The sequence below is a fragment of the Patella vulgata genome, chromosome 7 (genome assembly GCF_932274485.2).
Source record: "Patella vulgata chromosome 7, xgPatVulg1.2, whole genome shotgun sequence".
NCBI lineage: Eukaryota > Metazoa > Mollusca > Gastropoda > Patellidae > Patella > Patella vulgata.
Genome location: NC_065885.2, coordinates 22,234,503 through 22,253,586, shown reverse-complemented (window position 1 = coordinate 22,253,586; position 19,084 = coordinate 22,234,503). Strand labels below are relative to the sequence as shown.

General features: G+C 31.4%; 1 protein-coding gene across 1 annotated transcript; it reads left to right on the top strand.

The window, feature by feature from the left end:
- Positions 1 to 51: 51 nt before the first annotated feature.
- LOC126828756 (myotubularin-related protein 14) lies at positions 52 to 18,801 on the top strand. Its single transcript, XM_050558728.2, has 19 exons — positions 52 to 215; positions 979 to 1,035; positions 1,274 to 1,377; positions 2,301 to 2,409; positions 2,614 to 2,689; positions 3,617 to 3,659; positions 4,527 to 4,640; positions 5,594 to 5,667; positions 6,198 to 6,268; positions 6,388 to 6,465; positions 7,028 to 7,091; positions 7,280 to 7,442; positions 8,906 to 8,942; positions 9,191 to 9,258; positions 9,620 to 9,726; positions 10,530 to 10,650; positions 12,220 to 12,432; positions 12,883 to 12,996; positions 13,383 to 18,801. The coding sequence occupies exons 1-19, from the start codon at positions 105 to 107 to the stop codon at positions 13,579 to 13,581; spliced, it is 1,923 nt and encodes a 640-aa protein (XP_050414685.1). The 5' UTR covers positions 52 to 104; the 3' UTR covers positions 13,582 to 18,801.
- Positions 18,802 to 19,084: the final 283 nt, after the last annotated feature.

Here is a 19,084-nt window from a genome sequence, read left to right as displayed (position 1 = left end):
AATATACGACTGGAATAACAAGACTATCCCGGTCACTTCCTGTCTCGACTGTTTCTCAATCTAAATTGGTTGTTTGCAGATAATTCTCCAGATTTTTTATTTTGATGTCGAAGATGAACGAAAGCAGCGATGGTGATGTCAGTAAACAAGACATTCATCTGCTGCTGGAACATTTCTCGAAATCAACTCATAAAGTACGAACTGGAGACATGAAGGTAAATTTGTCGAAAATTGCATTGTTTTGACACACCTCCACTTTACTTCAGAATCAGAATCATTCAATCAGAGGCCAATGACACTTACTAACTGTACACTGTTGTTTACATTTCATCACCACATGATGTCCTGATCATGGGGTCTCATTGATTTAATTTATATGTCAGGATCTCGTTTATTTGATTAAATCTGAAAATCTCGTCCATTTTAGAAGATAATTACAGGACAATATTGGTGTCGGCCATTAGGCTGTGATAGAACTGGTTAAATTAACTTTTAAAAACAAATTCCAAATGTGATTTCACAGACGACCAAAACTTAGTAGTTCAAAAGCTCTTAACACTGAACTTACTACCAAGTTGATTATAATCCATTGCACAATATGAAAATATTACTAAAAATGTATTCCTTTTTAAAAGCCATACGGTATATTCCCTTGAACATAGTTCATAAATTTTCATCTAACTTTCAGTAGGGATGGAACATAAACAACATTAATTATCAATACCATTTCTTTAAAAACAAAATATGCCAAAGCAAAAATAAACGAAATCCATAGTAATTTTCCACTTCTGTTTATCATAAATCCTTCCTCTCATAATTGTTAATTGTGCAGCCTAATTTGAAGATCGATACCAATTCGTGAACTAAAACTTATTGTTGCATTGACTGAGATCAATGATGAAATGGTGTGCAGCTAATTCCTTATTGTTCTGTGATCAGGTTGTTAATTGTACTTTTAAAAAAAATATTCTTTTTCAGGGTGACACTGTAATGGAAACATGTTTGATGCTAATGGCTAAAGATTATAAATATTCCGTAAGTTATTTTTCTCTCTTTATGGATTTGTATATAAAACCAATTTTGTAGTTTTAATTTTGATACTATCAATTATGTCAGCATTAAAATTTGTAATCTATATATGTATAGAAATGATGCATTGAAAGTACATGTATTTGTAACACAATGTAAGTTCAATGAATTAATGTCACCAAGTTTATATGAGTTAGATTTTTATTGAATTTTATGATGTTTTCTTTTTTTTAATTTTGTTAAGGTTGTACAAAATTTTAGTGGAGAATTATGTGGTCAGTATCCCCATAAATTAATTTTGTTAGAATATGAACTAAGAGAAGGTGATGATGCCAATACGAGCAATGAGTAAGTAGATATTTAAGCATCAAGCTTTATTTTGCAACATCCTTTTATACTAATTATTTATTTACAAAATTTATATCCTATTACATTAAGTACCGGTAATGAATAAGGAAGTTGAATAAAAATGATCTATACTATGACACAAAATGGGTCGATTTTCTACTCAAAATTTCATTTTTGTAAATTATGAATTTTTAAATAAATTTATAATTTTTTAAATCTCTATAAATTTACAGTAGTATTTTAATTTTAATGAGTCAATTTTCTACTCTAATATTAATTACATTGTTGTTAAAAATGAATTTTATCAGTAGTATTTTAATGGCTTTGAGGTGTCCATGTTCATTGTAAAATAACACAAAGACATTACACAGCAGGTACATATACACATGATTTAGACCTGAATTTGTTGTTAGGGACTGGGGTCGCCTGTCCAACCTCTTGGTTTTTTCTCTGAGTCTTCCGGTTTCTTCCCACTGCTAAATTATTAGAATAAAATTAAACTATGCGTTAGTCCGAAATGAATAAATTAAAGAGGCATTATGTAAGATTTAGATATAGAACTCGCTGTTCTTGCTATTATAGTTTAGCAATAGATACTGAAAAATTAAATAGAAAAGTTCATTCAAATTACTTTATTCTGAGTGTAGTTTGTTCATTATTATGGCAATGGTACTTGACAATCCAGTCTTCGTCTCAACTATCCATTTTATTGTTAAATTCTTAAATCTCGCAGGTGTTCTAATCCATTTGAATCTCATCCGTCCAATTGTCTAGAGAGTTGATTATAGGCTTGTCATGTGAATAAATGTCTAAAAAATAGTTTATATTATAACATTTGAAGCGAAAATAAAGACCTGTAATAGGCAGATTTAGCTTTTACATAATGCATCTTTAACTCATAATGATAATTTTATTTATTATAGTTTACAGAGTATATATGATATGGACAAATTAAGAGAAGTAATGAAACAAGCCAGATTTGCCAGGTGTAGGTCTCGTTTTGTTGTACCTGTCATTTTATATGAGGGCAAGGTAATATTTTTGTTTTCTTTTTGATCCAACAACAGTTTACGTACGTACATGTACCTATAGTAATATGTTTTGTTTATTTAAGCATTTTCAAGCTCATTTTATTTATGCTTTTCATATATTTTATAACTATATCGTTGATAGACTATGCAATACAATCATGAAGATACTTTTATTGAATTGTGTATCCCAAATTATATTTTACAGCATATTTGTAGATCAGCAACTCTCTCAAGTGGTCCAGAAATGTACGGAAGAACAGGATTTGATTTTTTATTCTCAAGTATGTATAAATTAATTATGTCAACTATCCCCATTGCTATTCTATATAATTGTCATCCCTGACCCTATCAGTCTGTCAACATTATTGAGTGTGGTGAAATTGAATTATTGGAGAGTTCTTCCGTTTCTGTTTAAAAGGCTAATAATAGCATTTACCGGTATATACATGTACATAGGTGTCTATAGTTTATCTTGTCTCTTCAAGACATGCAGAAATTGACAATGTACAGAAAACCATTGCTTACTAAGAATTTCAACAAGTTGAAATGCAACTTTCAAACTCTCCTTCATACATATATAGTATTATATTGATTAAACATGCATTATGCAAGAGCAAAATCTGCTTATTACAAGTCTTTCTTTAGGCCTTTAATGTTATCTAAATTATCAATTAGACATTAATTAACTTATCCAGACCATAATAAACTCTCGATGTCAAGGCTAGCCTTCGATGTTGGCTGGATTAGATTCCTATATGCCGCATAACGGCCATTGATAATTAAATCAAAACAGTGGATAATCGAGACTATGCTGTTTATATTAATGATTTTAGTAATGATGACCGAGACTATGCAAAAATTTCACCCGCTTCGTTCTCGGCTCATAGTGGATCAATTTGGCTGAAATTTTCAGCAAATTACCTTTACACTATCTAGTTTTTAACTATTATAGCGAGAACTGCCATCTCTTTATCTTATCTCCCATAATGTATCTTTAAGTAGTAAACCTCATTCATTTAAACACTAACAATGTTACACAATTATAGACTATATACTGATTCTAACACAGTTATAGACTATACTGATTCTAACACAATTATAGACTATACTGATCAATTCTAACACAATTGTTGTTACTTCCTAATAAAGTATTAACAAATAATTCAGTCTCTTTCAGTACTAACAAATCAGCTTCTTTTCTATTCAAGGTGGAGAAACTATACCAAATGGTGCTAATGGGGGGGATCAAAGGTTGGTACATTTGCTTTCCTAAGATTTATTTTATTAACTCTTTCACTGCCCAGGCCTTTTAAAGAAACTAGACATAAATTGACTAGGTTTTTCAACCATCTGTAATAAGATTCACGTTCACTCTCATTATCCAACAGAAAATAAATCGGCTACTTCTTTCACAGAGAAATAATCCTGTTTGCATTTTGCAGCCATCTTCACTGAACAATAGAAATTGTAAACAATGCACAATTGAAAATCCCCATTGACGTTGACTAAATAAACAAGCCACGCGGGAATGACGCCACATAGGAATGACATCAATGGTACACATCGCCTTATTCACTAGGTCGTACATCTACAAACTTACCAATTTACAACTAATAAATTTTGATCGTGCATGTACGTTCTTAGCATTGAAAGAATTAAGTCCAACTTGATAGTTGATTATTGTTCAAACTGATAGTTAATCTTTTTGGAACATGGACTACCATGGTTCCTGGAAAAATTTAGAGAAAGACGATGTTTTTATCTCAAAACTACTATTAAAAATTAACATCCCATGAAATAATTAAATGATCCTGTGTAATCATTATATGATTAGTACAATGCAAAATATTATGAAAACTTGATAGATTACTAAATTTATTACAATGTAGCAGCATTGTTGAAATATTTCATGCTCAGAAATTTAGTAATTACACAATTGTATAACTACTCATTTACTGATATTGTGTTTCCATAAAATTATGCCTTGTGATAATTTGTTCAATTACAAATGATATTATCTGGGAATTTCTAAAAAAAAATTGTTAGGCCAATTTAGATATATGCATAAACTACATCGACAATTAGTATATTGCAATTTTTATTTTTATTTATTTTCAGTGAACAATTATTTGATAGATATCGGGGACATGATATTAGGCTATTAAAAGAATTATCTGTAGGATATATTTGTGATCTCATGGTGGAGAAGAAAAAAGTAAAGTTTGGAATGAAGTAAGTTTAATTTCTTTATAATTACAAGAATTAATATAGATGTTCTCCTCAAAAAGACATGTGCCAAGCTTTTTCACAGCATTAATGCGAAAGCTTTCTTTTAACACTACACAATATGACTGACATTTTAAGATCATACCCAGTGTAGTTTTCTTCATGTGACAGCAAATCATTATATGGATTTGATAACATGTACATTGTTTATATCCCACATATAATCATTTTTGAAAGAATTTTAGAATTCAATTTGCAGAAGAAAATGATTAACTAATTAACTCGGCCCAATGTCATCCCTTTCAGTGATATTGGCTACCAAGCAAATATTTACTGCTGATCATATTGAACATGTGTATCGGGTCAAGGAATGGTTCTGTAGTGGTACCATGTTATTACGTGCCAATCCATCGTCTCTCAATTGGTAATCGTTATACCCCTCAGCTAGTTGACATTTTGCTAAATATCACCTATTTACCAAAATTGGGTTGTGAAATTAATGTCCGAATTCAGTATCGCAACACAATTTAACACCTGTATAGACACAGTTATTATTCTTGGGCATTTTTTAAAATTTATGTACCGGTATGACATTGGCAAAATAATGGTTTAAAGACAAAAAATACTTGGTTGTTCTTCTCAAAATTTATTTAGTTGAATGCTTTGAAATCTTAAACCTCAAGTGGCTGTGTATTTATCAAAATCCAGAAGATTTAAATATTAAATTGCCTTGCCCCCTGGAATTCATTTTTAGTTGCTGTAATTATTTGCTCTAGGATATGTTTTTTTTTATTGGTATTAAACTGGGAAATGAGCCATGGACTTACATAATTCACAAAATCAACATTGACATTAAACATGCATTATGCAAGAGCTAAATCTGGCTATTGCAGGTCTTTGTTTAGGCTTGAAATGTTATATTAATTATTAATTTCCTGACACTTGAATTTTGATTACAGCATTACATCATCTGAAAAGGTTGATAAAGAGAATCGTTATTCCGATTTTACCATTTTATCAGTTCCATATCCAGGTTAGTCTATTTGATGTTTTTGTATGGATGTGCATGGTTTAAAGTCATGAAATTTTACACAGATTCTACGGGGGGTGCAATACCTGTTTATTACTCAGTGATGTTTCGACTAGGTGTCTCTAGTCTTTTGTTACAAAATGTACCTTCTGTTCTTAAAATATCAATATAGTGGCTTAAAAAAAGACAAATTTTATTGTATAAAATCTTTCAACATTGTATTGTGCATTTCCACTCCTTTTGACAACTGAGATCCCATCGCAGTTGAAGATCGCGTCCCAGTGGAAAGATGTTATATTTGACTATTAATCACAATCACATGATCTGGAGTTATGATTTCCATACCCCAAAAAACATACATATAGTAAATTAAAAAATCGTTTTCGTTGCACACTAATGTATTATAATTATGATTTATTAAACCCTATTTAGTTCTATTCAATGAGCATATCGTGACATATATATGAGCAGCAAGTTTCTTTCCAATTATTGACATACTGTATGAATATTAATAAGACTAAATATGTTTGTAGGTTGTGAGTTTTTTAAAGAATGGAAAGATAAATATTTTACAGGAGAAGCTATACAGTATGATTGGAATCAGGTACAATATAAATCATCCATGTTTTTTTGTCTTACAAAATAGTTAAATGTGAAATATGATACTTGATAATTTAATTCAGGCATTTTGAAGGTTATAGCTGTTTTAATGTTATTTTGCAGGGTTTCAATGATGCATTATTAGATATTCCCAGTACCCCATTACTCTCTCAGTTACCTATAGACTGGAAGAAATACAGGGTAAGCATAATCTTTAAGAATATTATAATCTTAGTACATGTATTATAGATTCTTCAAAAAAAATAGGGGATATTGTACGGTTGATTAGGAGCATGCCACGACGAATGGCTGAATGTCTGAGGATTGGTGGAGCAATTACTCATTATTAAGACAAAAAAAAAAAAAAACGTCCATTTTCACTTTTGACAGTGTATCTCTTTGCGAGTGAAATGGGGCCTGTCAGATAAGCTGCCCATATGAACTGTTTATGTTCATTTGTAGGCAACTGGCCTGTTATTAACATACACTGGTTACCTCTAATAAAAACAGCAGTGCATTTCTGCAGTTTTGTATTGTTTCTAAATATCCCCTACTTTTTTTGAAGAGTATAGATTCTTCAAAGTCAATCTATTTGAAGTGTTAGTAAGGAAATAAAGCTTGATTCTATAATTAAAAACTAATGGACATCATCTTTTGGCAAATTTTGAAATAGAAAGAAATATTGAAGAAAATTGATATATTTGATATATTATATATATGTAAACAAAATTATATATACCATTTCATATATTTTATTTTTCAGGATTGGGACTTAGTTCAACTTACCCAAAATTACTTAAAACTTTTATTACATTTAGTTACACACGGTTTGTTTTAATTTAATATTTTTGGTAAAGTTATTTGTGTATATATGCAAGTCATAATTTCTTATTATCAAATTATTATTATCTGAATTTTGTTAGTTTATCCAGCCATACAAATGAGAGGCATCTTGTACATGATACCAGTTTTGTGACACTAACATCAAGTCTGATTGTGAATATTTTGCTTTTAGGTGATAAAGGTTTATTGGTACATTGTATATCTGGTTGGGATAGAACACCATTATTTGTATCATTATTGCGTTTAACACTGTGGGCCGATGGTATTATACACAGATCATTAAAACCAGCTGAAATATTATATTTAACATTAGGTTATGACTGGTATTTATTTGGGTAAGTATCAGACTTATAATGTCTAGTTCTTTCAACCCAATAAATCAGAGAATTATGATGATTGCAGTTGTTCCCTGAAGCAATTATTGTGTAGCCAGAATGTTTTCAAATGTAGTCAAACTTGTGAGTTTTAATACTTTCAAGTATATTCTGGTGATTATCTCCCCTTTGACTGTATGTTAAATTTATTCCACCTATATATAGTGTTGTGGGATTAATTGTTATTTGAATATGATATTATCTCCCCTTTGACTACATATCTCATTCTAACTACACAATAATATAGAATGTTTAGCTTAATACATACAAAGTATTTCTTGAACACGTTATAAACCCAATAATTAATATAATTATTCTAGTTAATTAAACATGCATTATGCAAGAGCTAAATCTGCCTATTGCAGGTCTTTCTTTAGGCCTGAAATGTTTTCTAAAGTATTAATTAGACATTAATTAACTGATCCAGGCCTTAATCAACTCTCGATGGCGTCAGATTTCTCCGATATTAAATAGATTAGAATGGTTCAGCGATACTTTGATTTAATCAAATATTAGGGTGACCCACCATAAATAAATATCTCCATATATCTCGACAATTACGCCACAATATTTATATATATGCCAAGCCTCAAATCAGTTTCACACAATTATAGTCACTAAATAAACGATCTTGTTGTACTTAATAAGCTATGACTATTAATCATGTATAAATAATAGAAATAAGCACGTTAGGTAGCTCAACAATCGTTTTAAGAAGCTTGTAAAAGTAAAATGAAACTACTGCTAGTATCATGTTCCTGTCTAACCCGAGTGTTTCTGAGATATTATTTGTACTAAACCAAAAGATGCCGCTCTTAACGGTACAGTTAATGATAAAGCAATTTAAAAAATGAAACGAACGTAATTTCTAAATCTGCTGTAATAACCAAGAAGCTTAATTTAACTGCTATTCAAAATCGTCAACAATAAATTTTTTACGGCTGTAATAGTTGATAGATTTGTAGAGAATTGCACGTGCCATGGCTATTTATAGTATCATACTGTCAGAAAGTTGGTCTCGGCACGGCGAATGTGCACGCTTCAGTGGTAGTCTCGAACTATCAGCGGTGGACTGTATTTCTGTGAGTACATGGGTCACCCTACAAATATGGAGGACCGAGACTTAGCTTCGATCAACCAGTACGGTGGTTGAAATTATTGCACACGTCTGTCAAACCTTCAAAGGCTAATATCTTCGCTTGCAATAGAGTAATTTGAATGAAATTTTCAAGTTATTCATTTTACATCATCTACTTTCGAACTATTATAGCAAGAATGGCTAGTTCTTTATCTAAATCTTACATAATGTATCTTTAATTAATTAATTAAAAATAATAGGGCCAAATTTGTTGATGATTTTCCTCCCACAGTTTTATTTTACTTCTGATCTATGTATTGTAAGTTTTGTTTCTGTCTTTTTTTAGTCACAATTTATCTGATAGACTTAGCAAAGGAGAGGAGGTAAGTCGTATGGGAAGTAATACCTATAATTTCTATTTCTTTTGAAATTACATTTTCTTACTTATAACCCTAAAAGTGTGTTCAAAGCACTGATAATATGTAAAAAGTTCTTTACCCAAACACAATGAAAGTCCATCCGAGACTTTCCCTTTCCATATGAAATAACCTAAAGAATATTATTTGCATTTGTGCCTGTGACAAAATTTATACTTATTTTTACATCAACTTCAAATGTCTTTATCTTTCAGATTTTATCATTTTGTTTTACATTTTTACGTTATATTGGTTCAGAAGAATTCTCTGTTATAAAGAGAAGGTAATCATATTCTCCATTCTTTACCATTTGATAATTATTACCATAAATCAGTCGCCAGTATCTAAATAATAATAATAATAATGATATTTGTATCGCGCAACTATTCAATCCACTAGGGAATGTGCTAGGTGCTAGAAAATGTTCTCACTTTGGAGTGTTAATGATAGTGACTAAATAACCAAGTTTTCACTTTGGATTTAAAAACTACACAGATTCGCATTGTCAAATATTTTCTGGAAGTGTATTTCAAACAATTGATGCCCTGTATGGAAAAGTTCTTTATACAAGTTTCAAGTATCTCTTGTTCCAAACTATTTCAAGGTCAGTCTATTTGTTATTCTCTCATTTTAAATTCTTACAGACGACGAACTTCAACCAAAGTTTTAAACCCAGATGTGATAAGTGAAAGGCGACAAGCAATGAGAGCCAATTCAGAATCTAGCATTCCAATAGATGCTGTACTATTAGGTAGTTTGATATTTAGTTTTCATCAATACATTTTCATTTTATAAATTTAAAACATTAAAGATACATTATGGGAGATTTTAATAGAGAGTTGGCCATTCTTGCTATAACAGTTCAAAAGAAGATGATGAAAGAAGAATATATTGAAAAATTCAGTCCAATTACTTTATTCTGAACATAGTTATCATCGTTGTAATATTTGCCTAGAAATGGTAGCGAAGTGTGTCTTCACCTTCGCCGGTCGTTTGATTGACAGGCGTTAACTCCACCTACATATCTCGATTATCAAGTAAAGTTTTCAATGGCATACGGAAACGCTTTACAGCGGCCTCGCTAAGTACACTCTATCATTTAGCCTCGATCTAACTGACGTATTTTCATCAGGTTACCCCTTATCTGATTTAATCAATTAGTGAAATCCTATTTAAATCCGAGCTGTAGCCGAGCCATCCGTGGGTCTACAGAGTTGATTTTGGTCTTGTTGTTTAAATAAAGATCTAATTTATAATTTCTATAACATCTGAAGCCTAAATTAAGACTTGCAATAATCAGATTTAGCTCTTGCATAATGCATGTTTAACTGCCAGTTAATTGACATTCTTCACATTCTGTCATTTCCAGACATAGATCAGAGTCAACTGTTTTTAAGCTTCAGATTTGAATGTATATCAAGACCTCTCCAATAAGGCAACAAAACAAATATACATTATCAGTTTTAGCAGTTGAAATGATATCAAAGAATGTTGAGTGAAATGTATTTAGATTTATGTACACAATTAGATAAAGTCTTGTCATTATATTTTCAGAGACAGATGCAGCTCACAGTTTACGAGGTAGTAATGCTAGTATTAGTAGTGTTAGTAGTGCAGAGATGGGACCAGTTACATTTACTGTAGGTCAAGATGATGAAAACTTAATATCGTTTGGGTAAGTTAAGATAAAAACTTAATATCTTTAGGGTAAGTTGAAATGATGATAACTTTAGGTTAAGTACTGCAGGTTAAGGTGATGATAACTTTAGTGAAAGTACTGTAGGTTAAAATGATGATAACTTTAGTGAAAGTACTGCAGTTTAAGATGATAACCTTGGGGAAAGTACTGTAGGTTAAGATGATGATAACTTTAGGGAAAGTACTGTAGGTTAAGATGATGATAACTTTAGTGAAAGTACTGTAGGTTAAGATGATGATAACATTAGGGAAAGTACTGTAGGTTAAGATGATGATAACTTTAGTGAAAGTACTGTAGGTTAAGATGATGATAACTTTAGTGAAAGTACTGTAGGTTAATATGATGACAACTTTAGCAAAAGCACTGTATGTTAAGATGATGATAACTTTAGTGAAAGTACTGTAGGTTAAGATGATGATAACTTTAAGGAAAGTACTGTAGGTTAAGATGATGATAACTTTAGGGAAAGTACTGTAGGTTAAGATGATGATAACTTTAGGGTAAGTACTGTAGGTTAAGATGATGATAACTTTATGGAAAGTGCTGTAGGTTAAGATGATAATAACTTTAGGAAAAGTACTGTATGTAAAGATGATAATTTTAGGGAAAGCGCTGTAGGTTAAGATGATGATAACTTTACAGAAAGTACTGTACGTAGGTTAAGATGATGATGTTTAAGTTATGTAAAAATACAGTACTGGAATGGAAACGACTAGCGCATGTACTATAAAAATGAAAGGAAAGGGGTTAAACATCACATCCACACAATTGTTTGATCAATTTGAGAAAATGTATTTTAATTATAGGTTCTATATTTGGGTCCTAGAAACTGACACAAATGGGTCGCAACGCATACAATAATGTAATATGATGAATGTATATAAATTGATTTACATTCAATCGTTTTTGTTTTTACTGTAATTATTAATCAGTTAGGTTCGCGAAATACGCCAGTATTCTCAATCGAATTTCAATCTCTAGCGTCTGGTTATTCCAGTCTACGCCGATAGTATTTATTGGGCATGCTCTCCAGATAAGAATATAGTGTCACCGTTTGACATGACTTGTGGTATATGCCTAGCCTCGTTTTTCGAGTCCCTTATTACAAATAGCGCTGAAACGCATTATGGTACACTATTTGTGTACCAATTGTAAAATGTTTATTTTGTCTTAAATATTGGATATCAGAAGGCCATCTTTTCCCGGTAAGATCACAACATCAATGTTGATTTAAACCGACAAATAAATCGTGTTTTCAATGTCGAAGATTTTGGATGATATTGAGTTAGAGACTTAGCTACTTTAAGTGTTTAATGTATGGTGGATGGAGAATATTGCCAGAATAGTGGCATTGCTGCCATCATTTCTTTGCAATCAAGTGGGTCGTTTTCATTCACAACTTAATCGTACATCAGATTAAGCTTGTTGTATTATAACAGCTCATTGATGTGGTGTTGATCAATAGTGACATAAAGGGTTTAAAAATTATAATGATATATTCCAGATAGTCAGTTTTGTTCACTGTTTTTTATTTGTCTTTTTCAGAGACGAAATACCAAAACCAATAAATATAAATAGATGTCGAGCTACTAATTCTCCATTAGCTTCTTGTAGTTCTCCTCATAGTACAGGTTCATCAGATAATAGTTTTCATTCTCATGGTAACCATTTTAGTACATCATCATCTAGTCCAATGGCTGTTCCTGCTTTACATCGATATTCTGATGCAACAAGAGCATGTTCGCCAGGTTATGGCAGGTTTGTAGTAATGAAATTTGTAATAATAAATTGTAATGTAATATATATTAATTAATAGAGCTCCAGAAATCCAAAAGAAAACAAACACAAAATATAAATAAATCCAAACTGATACACAAATCGTAATTTCAAGGATATTTATTCATGCAGATCAATGCAAATGTACTGAATTTATTAGGAAGACAGAGGAGATTCATGAACACTGTAACCTAACCTAACACATTATAAATGTTGTCAAATAAAAGCTGGTTAAATACATAGAAAAATTAATAAAATGACGAAGCAGTTATTGTTACTTAATTGAATGATTTAAAACTAAGAAAGTCAATATATAAATGTCAATAACCATGTTGAAAACAACATGATTTTTAATAAATTACATATGCTTGTATAATCTAGCTATCAATTCCCTGTCATGGTACAATATATGACTTTCTGTTTATTTTCTAGTTGGCAGATTATATCTAGTTGTGGTAGTTTTCGAGGTTTAGGTTCAACAGACTCACCTCAAGTTAGTTCTGAGAAATCCAGTTCATCCGGTCATAGTCATGTTAGCTTTAGTTCGTAAGTTTGTTTACCTTTTATTACCTATTGTTTGTCAATATACCTTCATTGAAAGCGTTCAAGCACTAGACTAACAAGCAGCCCAACCTAATATCTGCCACTCTTGGTTCAAAAACAGAAAGATAAATACTGTCTTTGGAAGTGTTTGAAATAAAGATAATAGACCATTTACCGACCATAAACTGAAAGTTGTGTTGTTATTGACAAATCTATTTTATTATCTTATTGGTTTAAATCCAAATATTGTTAATGATAATAATAAAATCTTTATTTCAAAAAAAGAGGAAAAATTCAGAAACAGTATAGAAATTTAAAATTTGTCACAAACACATCTAACACAATCGATTTATCTCACCTGATAACATATCTTTTAACTATTTTTGCAGGTGTCAAGAAGCATCAGAAATAAATAACACGTCATTACGATGGCAAAAGTTGGATGCAGTTAGAAGAATATTCCAAAATGCCTATTCTAACACAATAACTGTACGCCCTAATGGAAACGAGTCGGGAGCCTTATCATCATTAGTAAACCAGTTTGCAGAAAAAGTTGGTATAAAATCAGGAAAGAATACCATTGTTTGATAACAAGTTATTAATATATAAAGTGACCTATGGAACAAAAAAGCAAAAAGAAAACCATGAGCAATTTTAAACCTTTTGTTTTTATGTTAAATGTGAATGTTTTGTTGACAAAGCAGCTTGCTGTAGGTAAAAGATTACTTTATATAAGTAATTAGCCAATAAGGCAACAAAATTTTATTTATTTTTTTGTTCTTAGGAAACACATGTTTGCTTTCTGTTTCTTCAGGTAAAAAACTTTTTTAAAAACAAAAAATACTTAGTTGTTCTTCTCAAAAGCTTTCATTTAAAAATGTTTCAGTTTTTAGATTTTAAAGAAAACATCTGTTGGGATTTTGTCATATATACAACCAGATTAATATAGTTTGTTAACAATCTGTTTATTTTTATACAAATACATATTCTCAGGGAATATTGTAAACTGTATGTTACACAAAAAGTTATCAACATTTCCATATTATGTTAAGTATTTACTTACCATTTTTCGTATAATAATTCAAATGTGACTGATATTTTTGCTTGAATTTTGTTGTGGCAGCTAATGTTAAATATAAAACAAAAACAAGTTATTTCTTAAATCATAATATTAATATGAGCTACATTAAACTAACAGAAATAGAATATAGATGATTTAATCTGTCTTCTTTTTTCTGATGTTCATAGTCGTAGGAGGTTGATGAATTTAGGGTGGAGGAAGAGGGGATGAAACAGAAATGTATGATAAAATTCCCCGTTTATAATCCAGATGCCCCCAAACCAGCTGAAGGCAACAAGTGCAACATTGGGAGGAGGGGGATATCTGTAAGTCTTCACCCAGAAAATTTTGAAAATTAAATGGCTGCAAATTTCCACAAGGTTTGAGCTGCTGACTCGAAAGTAATTACTCATGCTCAACATTTTTTGGGGCATTCTATTATTGGGGGAATTGAGCTTTCCCAATTATTTGTGACATTGCCCCCTCATCCTCCTCCTTCACTTATACTGATGTTGTAAATTACTTGTAATACAATAACTATTACATGTAGAGAGAATTTAAAATCAATACCTGTTTTGTTTTTAACTAAGTGTACTACTATATATATGTATATGTTGGGATTATTAACCATAAAATGATATTTGTACAAGGAAATCAAACCAACTTGACTTGTAGAAAAGGTGTTTTTAGTTTATCTTTTTGTAGATTATTTCTCTAGTCAGTTACTGGATTATCTATTGCTTGATTACTCTATAAATTAAAGAGGCATTAACACTTTCAACAAAATATTAATTGTAAATAATTTTATATGATGTTGTGTTCAAAATAACTTAAGATCCACTATTATTATCAAAAATCCAAGCAATAGCCTACATGGAGAAAGCATTTATCAGTTATTGTCCAATATTCTCCTTGAAAACCACTATTCGCTAAAAATGTCTGTATTTCCGATATAGAATGACAGATTGATCTGTTAAGATTTCTCACATAATCTAATTTAAACATCCCAGATGTTATTTTCGGTCTGTAATCATATCACCTCAAATCAGAAATTACGTTTTTACTGACCAGTGAAGATTTCCAAAGTGTTAGTGCCTCTTTATATGCCCACATTGAAATGTGAGAAACTTCTAATCAATAGAAACAGGTAACACAAACCAATTATGATGCATTTGATATTCAGATAAGTTGATAACAATAATTAATAGAATACAATATCAATAAACCTTCGTTTTATCTAACGATTCATCATTAAAAATACTAACTTCTTCAAGGATGAAGAACTAAGTCAACTAAGTTTTTATGCAAAATGACTGGAAGTCAGTTGTAACATCATAGGAAGTTATAACATATGAATGATGATGTCATGGATATAACATGAAAGGTGTAGCTTATAGTTATAAAAAAGGTAAAATTTTACAAGTAAGGGAAATTATGCATGATTATGAATGATTTTGAAACCCCCTGGATTTAACTCATTTAAACTGTTAGGGCAAAACTGAATCAAGTCTATGAATCCACAGGTTTTCTGCTGTGTTCAATTTTTTTCTTATCTTTATTAGGAATTTTTTGTACTGTGGTACACACGAAATCATGACCAGGTACTTAATTAACAGAGTAATCGTTTGGCCTGGATATTGCATTCTACAGGTTTTACATGTTTAACAATAAACAACATAAGTACTGGTACAGTTGACACAGTCTCTAATCTTGAATGATTTCATGTCTTTACTGGTTATTTCTTGATTTGTGGGGGTTTGGAATGCCGAATGGTTAGCACGTGCGTGTTGTATCATAAGGTCTGTCATTGAGTCAACTGGCCTGGTTTCGATTCCCCGGTTGTACCTGACAAGGAGTAGGGTCTCCTGTCCAATCTTGTGGGTTTTCTCCGGGTCCTCCAATTCCTCCCACTGCTAAAAATCTTTACGTGCAAGCGAATCATTGAAATAAAATTGAACCATATACTCGTCCCGAAATGACCTAGTTTGTGTTGAGTGGACGTTAAACCCCATTTCTCTCTCTCTCTTTCTTGATTTGTACAAAGTCTCACATGATTAGCATAATTTTCTGATTAGTGTCAGTAGTTCTCAACTTATTTTCTTTCAAAATATTGCCAATTGTTCTTTCTCTCTGCTATAATTATTTTACTGTAATCCATAATTTTTGTCATTCGTCAACTGGTGTCTAAAATAGTTCGGTCTTTAGTCATTTGGTGATGGTCAGGTTGTCGAGGGTCAAAGGCTGATGTCCATGGAATAGCCTTCATATTAGTATCAGTCTTTGGTTGGTAAGGTCAATAAATCAGCCCTGGTCTTCTGATCTGCTCTTTTAAATGCCTTTTGTATAATTTTCTTGAGATATCCGGATTGATTAAGATAGGATCCAAAAATTTTTATTGTTGATTTTGCTACAAATCCGCAGAGCACCACTGTAAGGGATAACGTTAAAGATGAGTTTAATGGTGGAAGATAATGATGGCAATCTGTTTTCTTGGAATATAGATTTTTCTTAAATCCCTTTCTTTGATAACTTTCACATCTAAAAAATCAACTGAGTTGCTATTTATATCTACAGTAAATTTGATCTTTGGATGTTGTAGATTAAATGTTGAAACGAAATTATTACATTCTTCTAGTGGGAGAGATAAAAAGGCCAAATATCATCAATGAATCTGTATGAAATATCTGGTTTATTAGGTAATGGTTCATAGTAGGTTTTCATCCAGTATGACATATAAATGTTAGCATATTTTACAGCAAATGGAGTTCCCATGGCGGTCCCAGATATCTGTCTATAAAACATACCATAAAATTCAAAGAACAAAATCTGCTATTTGTAGAATTGATTTTGAATCTTCATTGGTCACAATTTTAGTTTCAGGTAATGCATGTTTCAGTGCTTCTAAAGCATCAGAAATAACAATATTCAGATATAAACTGATAACATCAAGAGTCATAGGATTACCATTCTTAGGAATAAATTCACTGTTTATAGCTTCCATCTTTTGAAGGAATTGAGTGGTGTCTTTAACTAATTCAGGGCAGTAAAGCTGTGCCACAGGTTGTAATTTCCAGTCAAGCCAAGAAAAAGCTTTTCGAGTAGGTGCTGTAACTTGGCTACATATGGGACTTCCTGGTGGTATATCTGTAGGATTAGAAACTTTGAGCTTTTCCTAAAATGTAGAAATGGGCTGGTTTATCAACAGGTCTGTCCAGAATAGCTTTCTGTTCAATTTTTAGAATTTTAAGGCCGGTCACTAATTTTGTCAATTGTCCATGAATCTCACTTGAATTATCTCCACTGACTTTCTCCTACACAGACGAATCATCTAAATGTTTCAAACATTCTTTAACACAGTCCTCTTTATACCACCTCCTTTATCAGCTTTTCCAATAACAATATTATTAGGATCATTCTTCAAACTTGATAAGGCCTTCCTCTCTTTGCCAGTCAAATTATCTTGTACTTTATTTTGTTTGGTACTGATTAGTACAGTAGAGCTCTAGAGCTTTAACTCTTCCACATGGTGGTGACCATTTACTCTTGACATACAGTGATTTAGGTAAGAATTTTTGTGATGGTTTTTCAAAAAAGAACTCAGAAAGTCTTTTAGGTCATGAAGTTCTATAATTTGGTCATATTTTGGTGGTACTGAACAGAATGATAATCTTCTATTTAAAAGTTTTATTTCAACAGGCTCTAAATGTCTGGAACTTACTATTGTAGATGAAATTTTGGAAATCATGTTCTTGGTCTTTTACTTTCTTTTTTTTCTTTTTCCTCATGGCTGTAGTTCGTGATCTTTAAAGGGTTTAAAGAGAAGAGTTTTTTCTGATGATTTTGTTGTATGGAATGTTGAAGTCTCTGACAACAGTATTCAGTTTTTTCTAGTTGTAATTTGAAATCTTCAGACGGGAGTAGCTGTTGCAATCTGACTTTGGCTGAGGCTAACTTATTCCTAATGTCAATAAGTCGGATTTGTAGAAGTTGATGGATTCATTTCTAAGGCTTTTTGAGATTTTCCATAATATCATTTTTCACGAGTTATTAACTGTGGATTCGTAGACTGGATTCAGTTTGGCCTAACGGTTTAAATGAGTTAAATCCAGGGGGTTTCAGAATCATTCACAATCATGCATAATTTTCCTTACTTGTAAAATTTAAGCTGACCTTTCAAGTCCATGACGCTATCATTTTCCTTACTTTTAAAATTTTACCTCTATTATAATTATAAGCTACACCTTTCATGTAAGGTATCTAAATCCTATGATGCCATAACTGACTTCTGTATTTAGTTCTGCATCCCTGAAGAAGTTAGTATTTTTACTGACGAAACATTGAATAAAAAAATGTTGTTTTTTTTTAAATTTTATTCTATTAATTATTGTATATCACATTGAAATGTGGTCATATAATGTCATCGCCCCTGTCCGTCGGCCTGGCATCCACAAGCAATCGTGGACGCTCTAGAGGCTAAAGTTAATATCAAATATACTTTCAATTTATACACAGTGTTTAAACACTGTTGAAACAATAGGATGGCAGTACTCACGTGTCTTGTTTAATAATCAATTGACATATTAAATTCTGTTTAATGTCTTAAAATAGTATGGCCAAAATTCATCTGTGATATTAATTTGACGTTTCATCTGTCCAAGAAAAAAGTAACTTTATGCCTGATAGGTTCTGATGGAATTATATGATAAACAGATCTCCTACATGTAGTTTTGGAATCGGGGGGGGGGGGGGGGGGGGAATAAGGTACTGATGATACCTTGTATTGAAATTATATAAATTTCCCCAACAACACCAACATGCCGATTGAAAGTTAAAAATAGAGGTAACTATCATACACTATAAAAAGTGATTTTTTTTTAATACTTGGATGTGCTTCATTACATAATAACAGTCTATACAATTAAATGATTATAATTGTTTTACTTATTGAAATATTTGTGAATGGTCTGGCTTGTGATGTCTTTAAAGTAGCTAAGTCTCTAACTCAATATCACCCAAATTCTTCGACATTGA

Coding starts and splice junctions, on each gene's coding strand:
- LOC126828756 (XM_050558728.2), top strand. CDS start 105: ATGTCGAAGATGAACGAAAGCAGCGATGGTGATGTCAGTAAACAAGAC. Junction 3,660..4,526: donor GCTAATGGGGGGGATCAAAG/GTTGGTACATTT, acceptor ATTTATTTTCAG/TGAACAATTATTTGATAGAT. Junction 6,466..7,027: donor TAGACTGGAAGAAATACAGG/GTAAGCATAATC, acceptor TTTATTTTTCAG/GATTGGGACTTAGTTCAACT.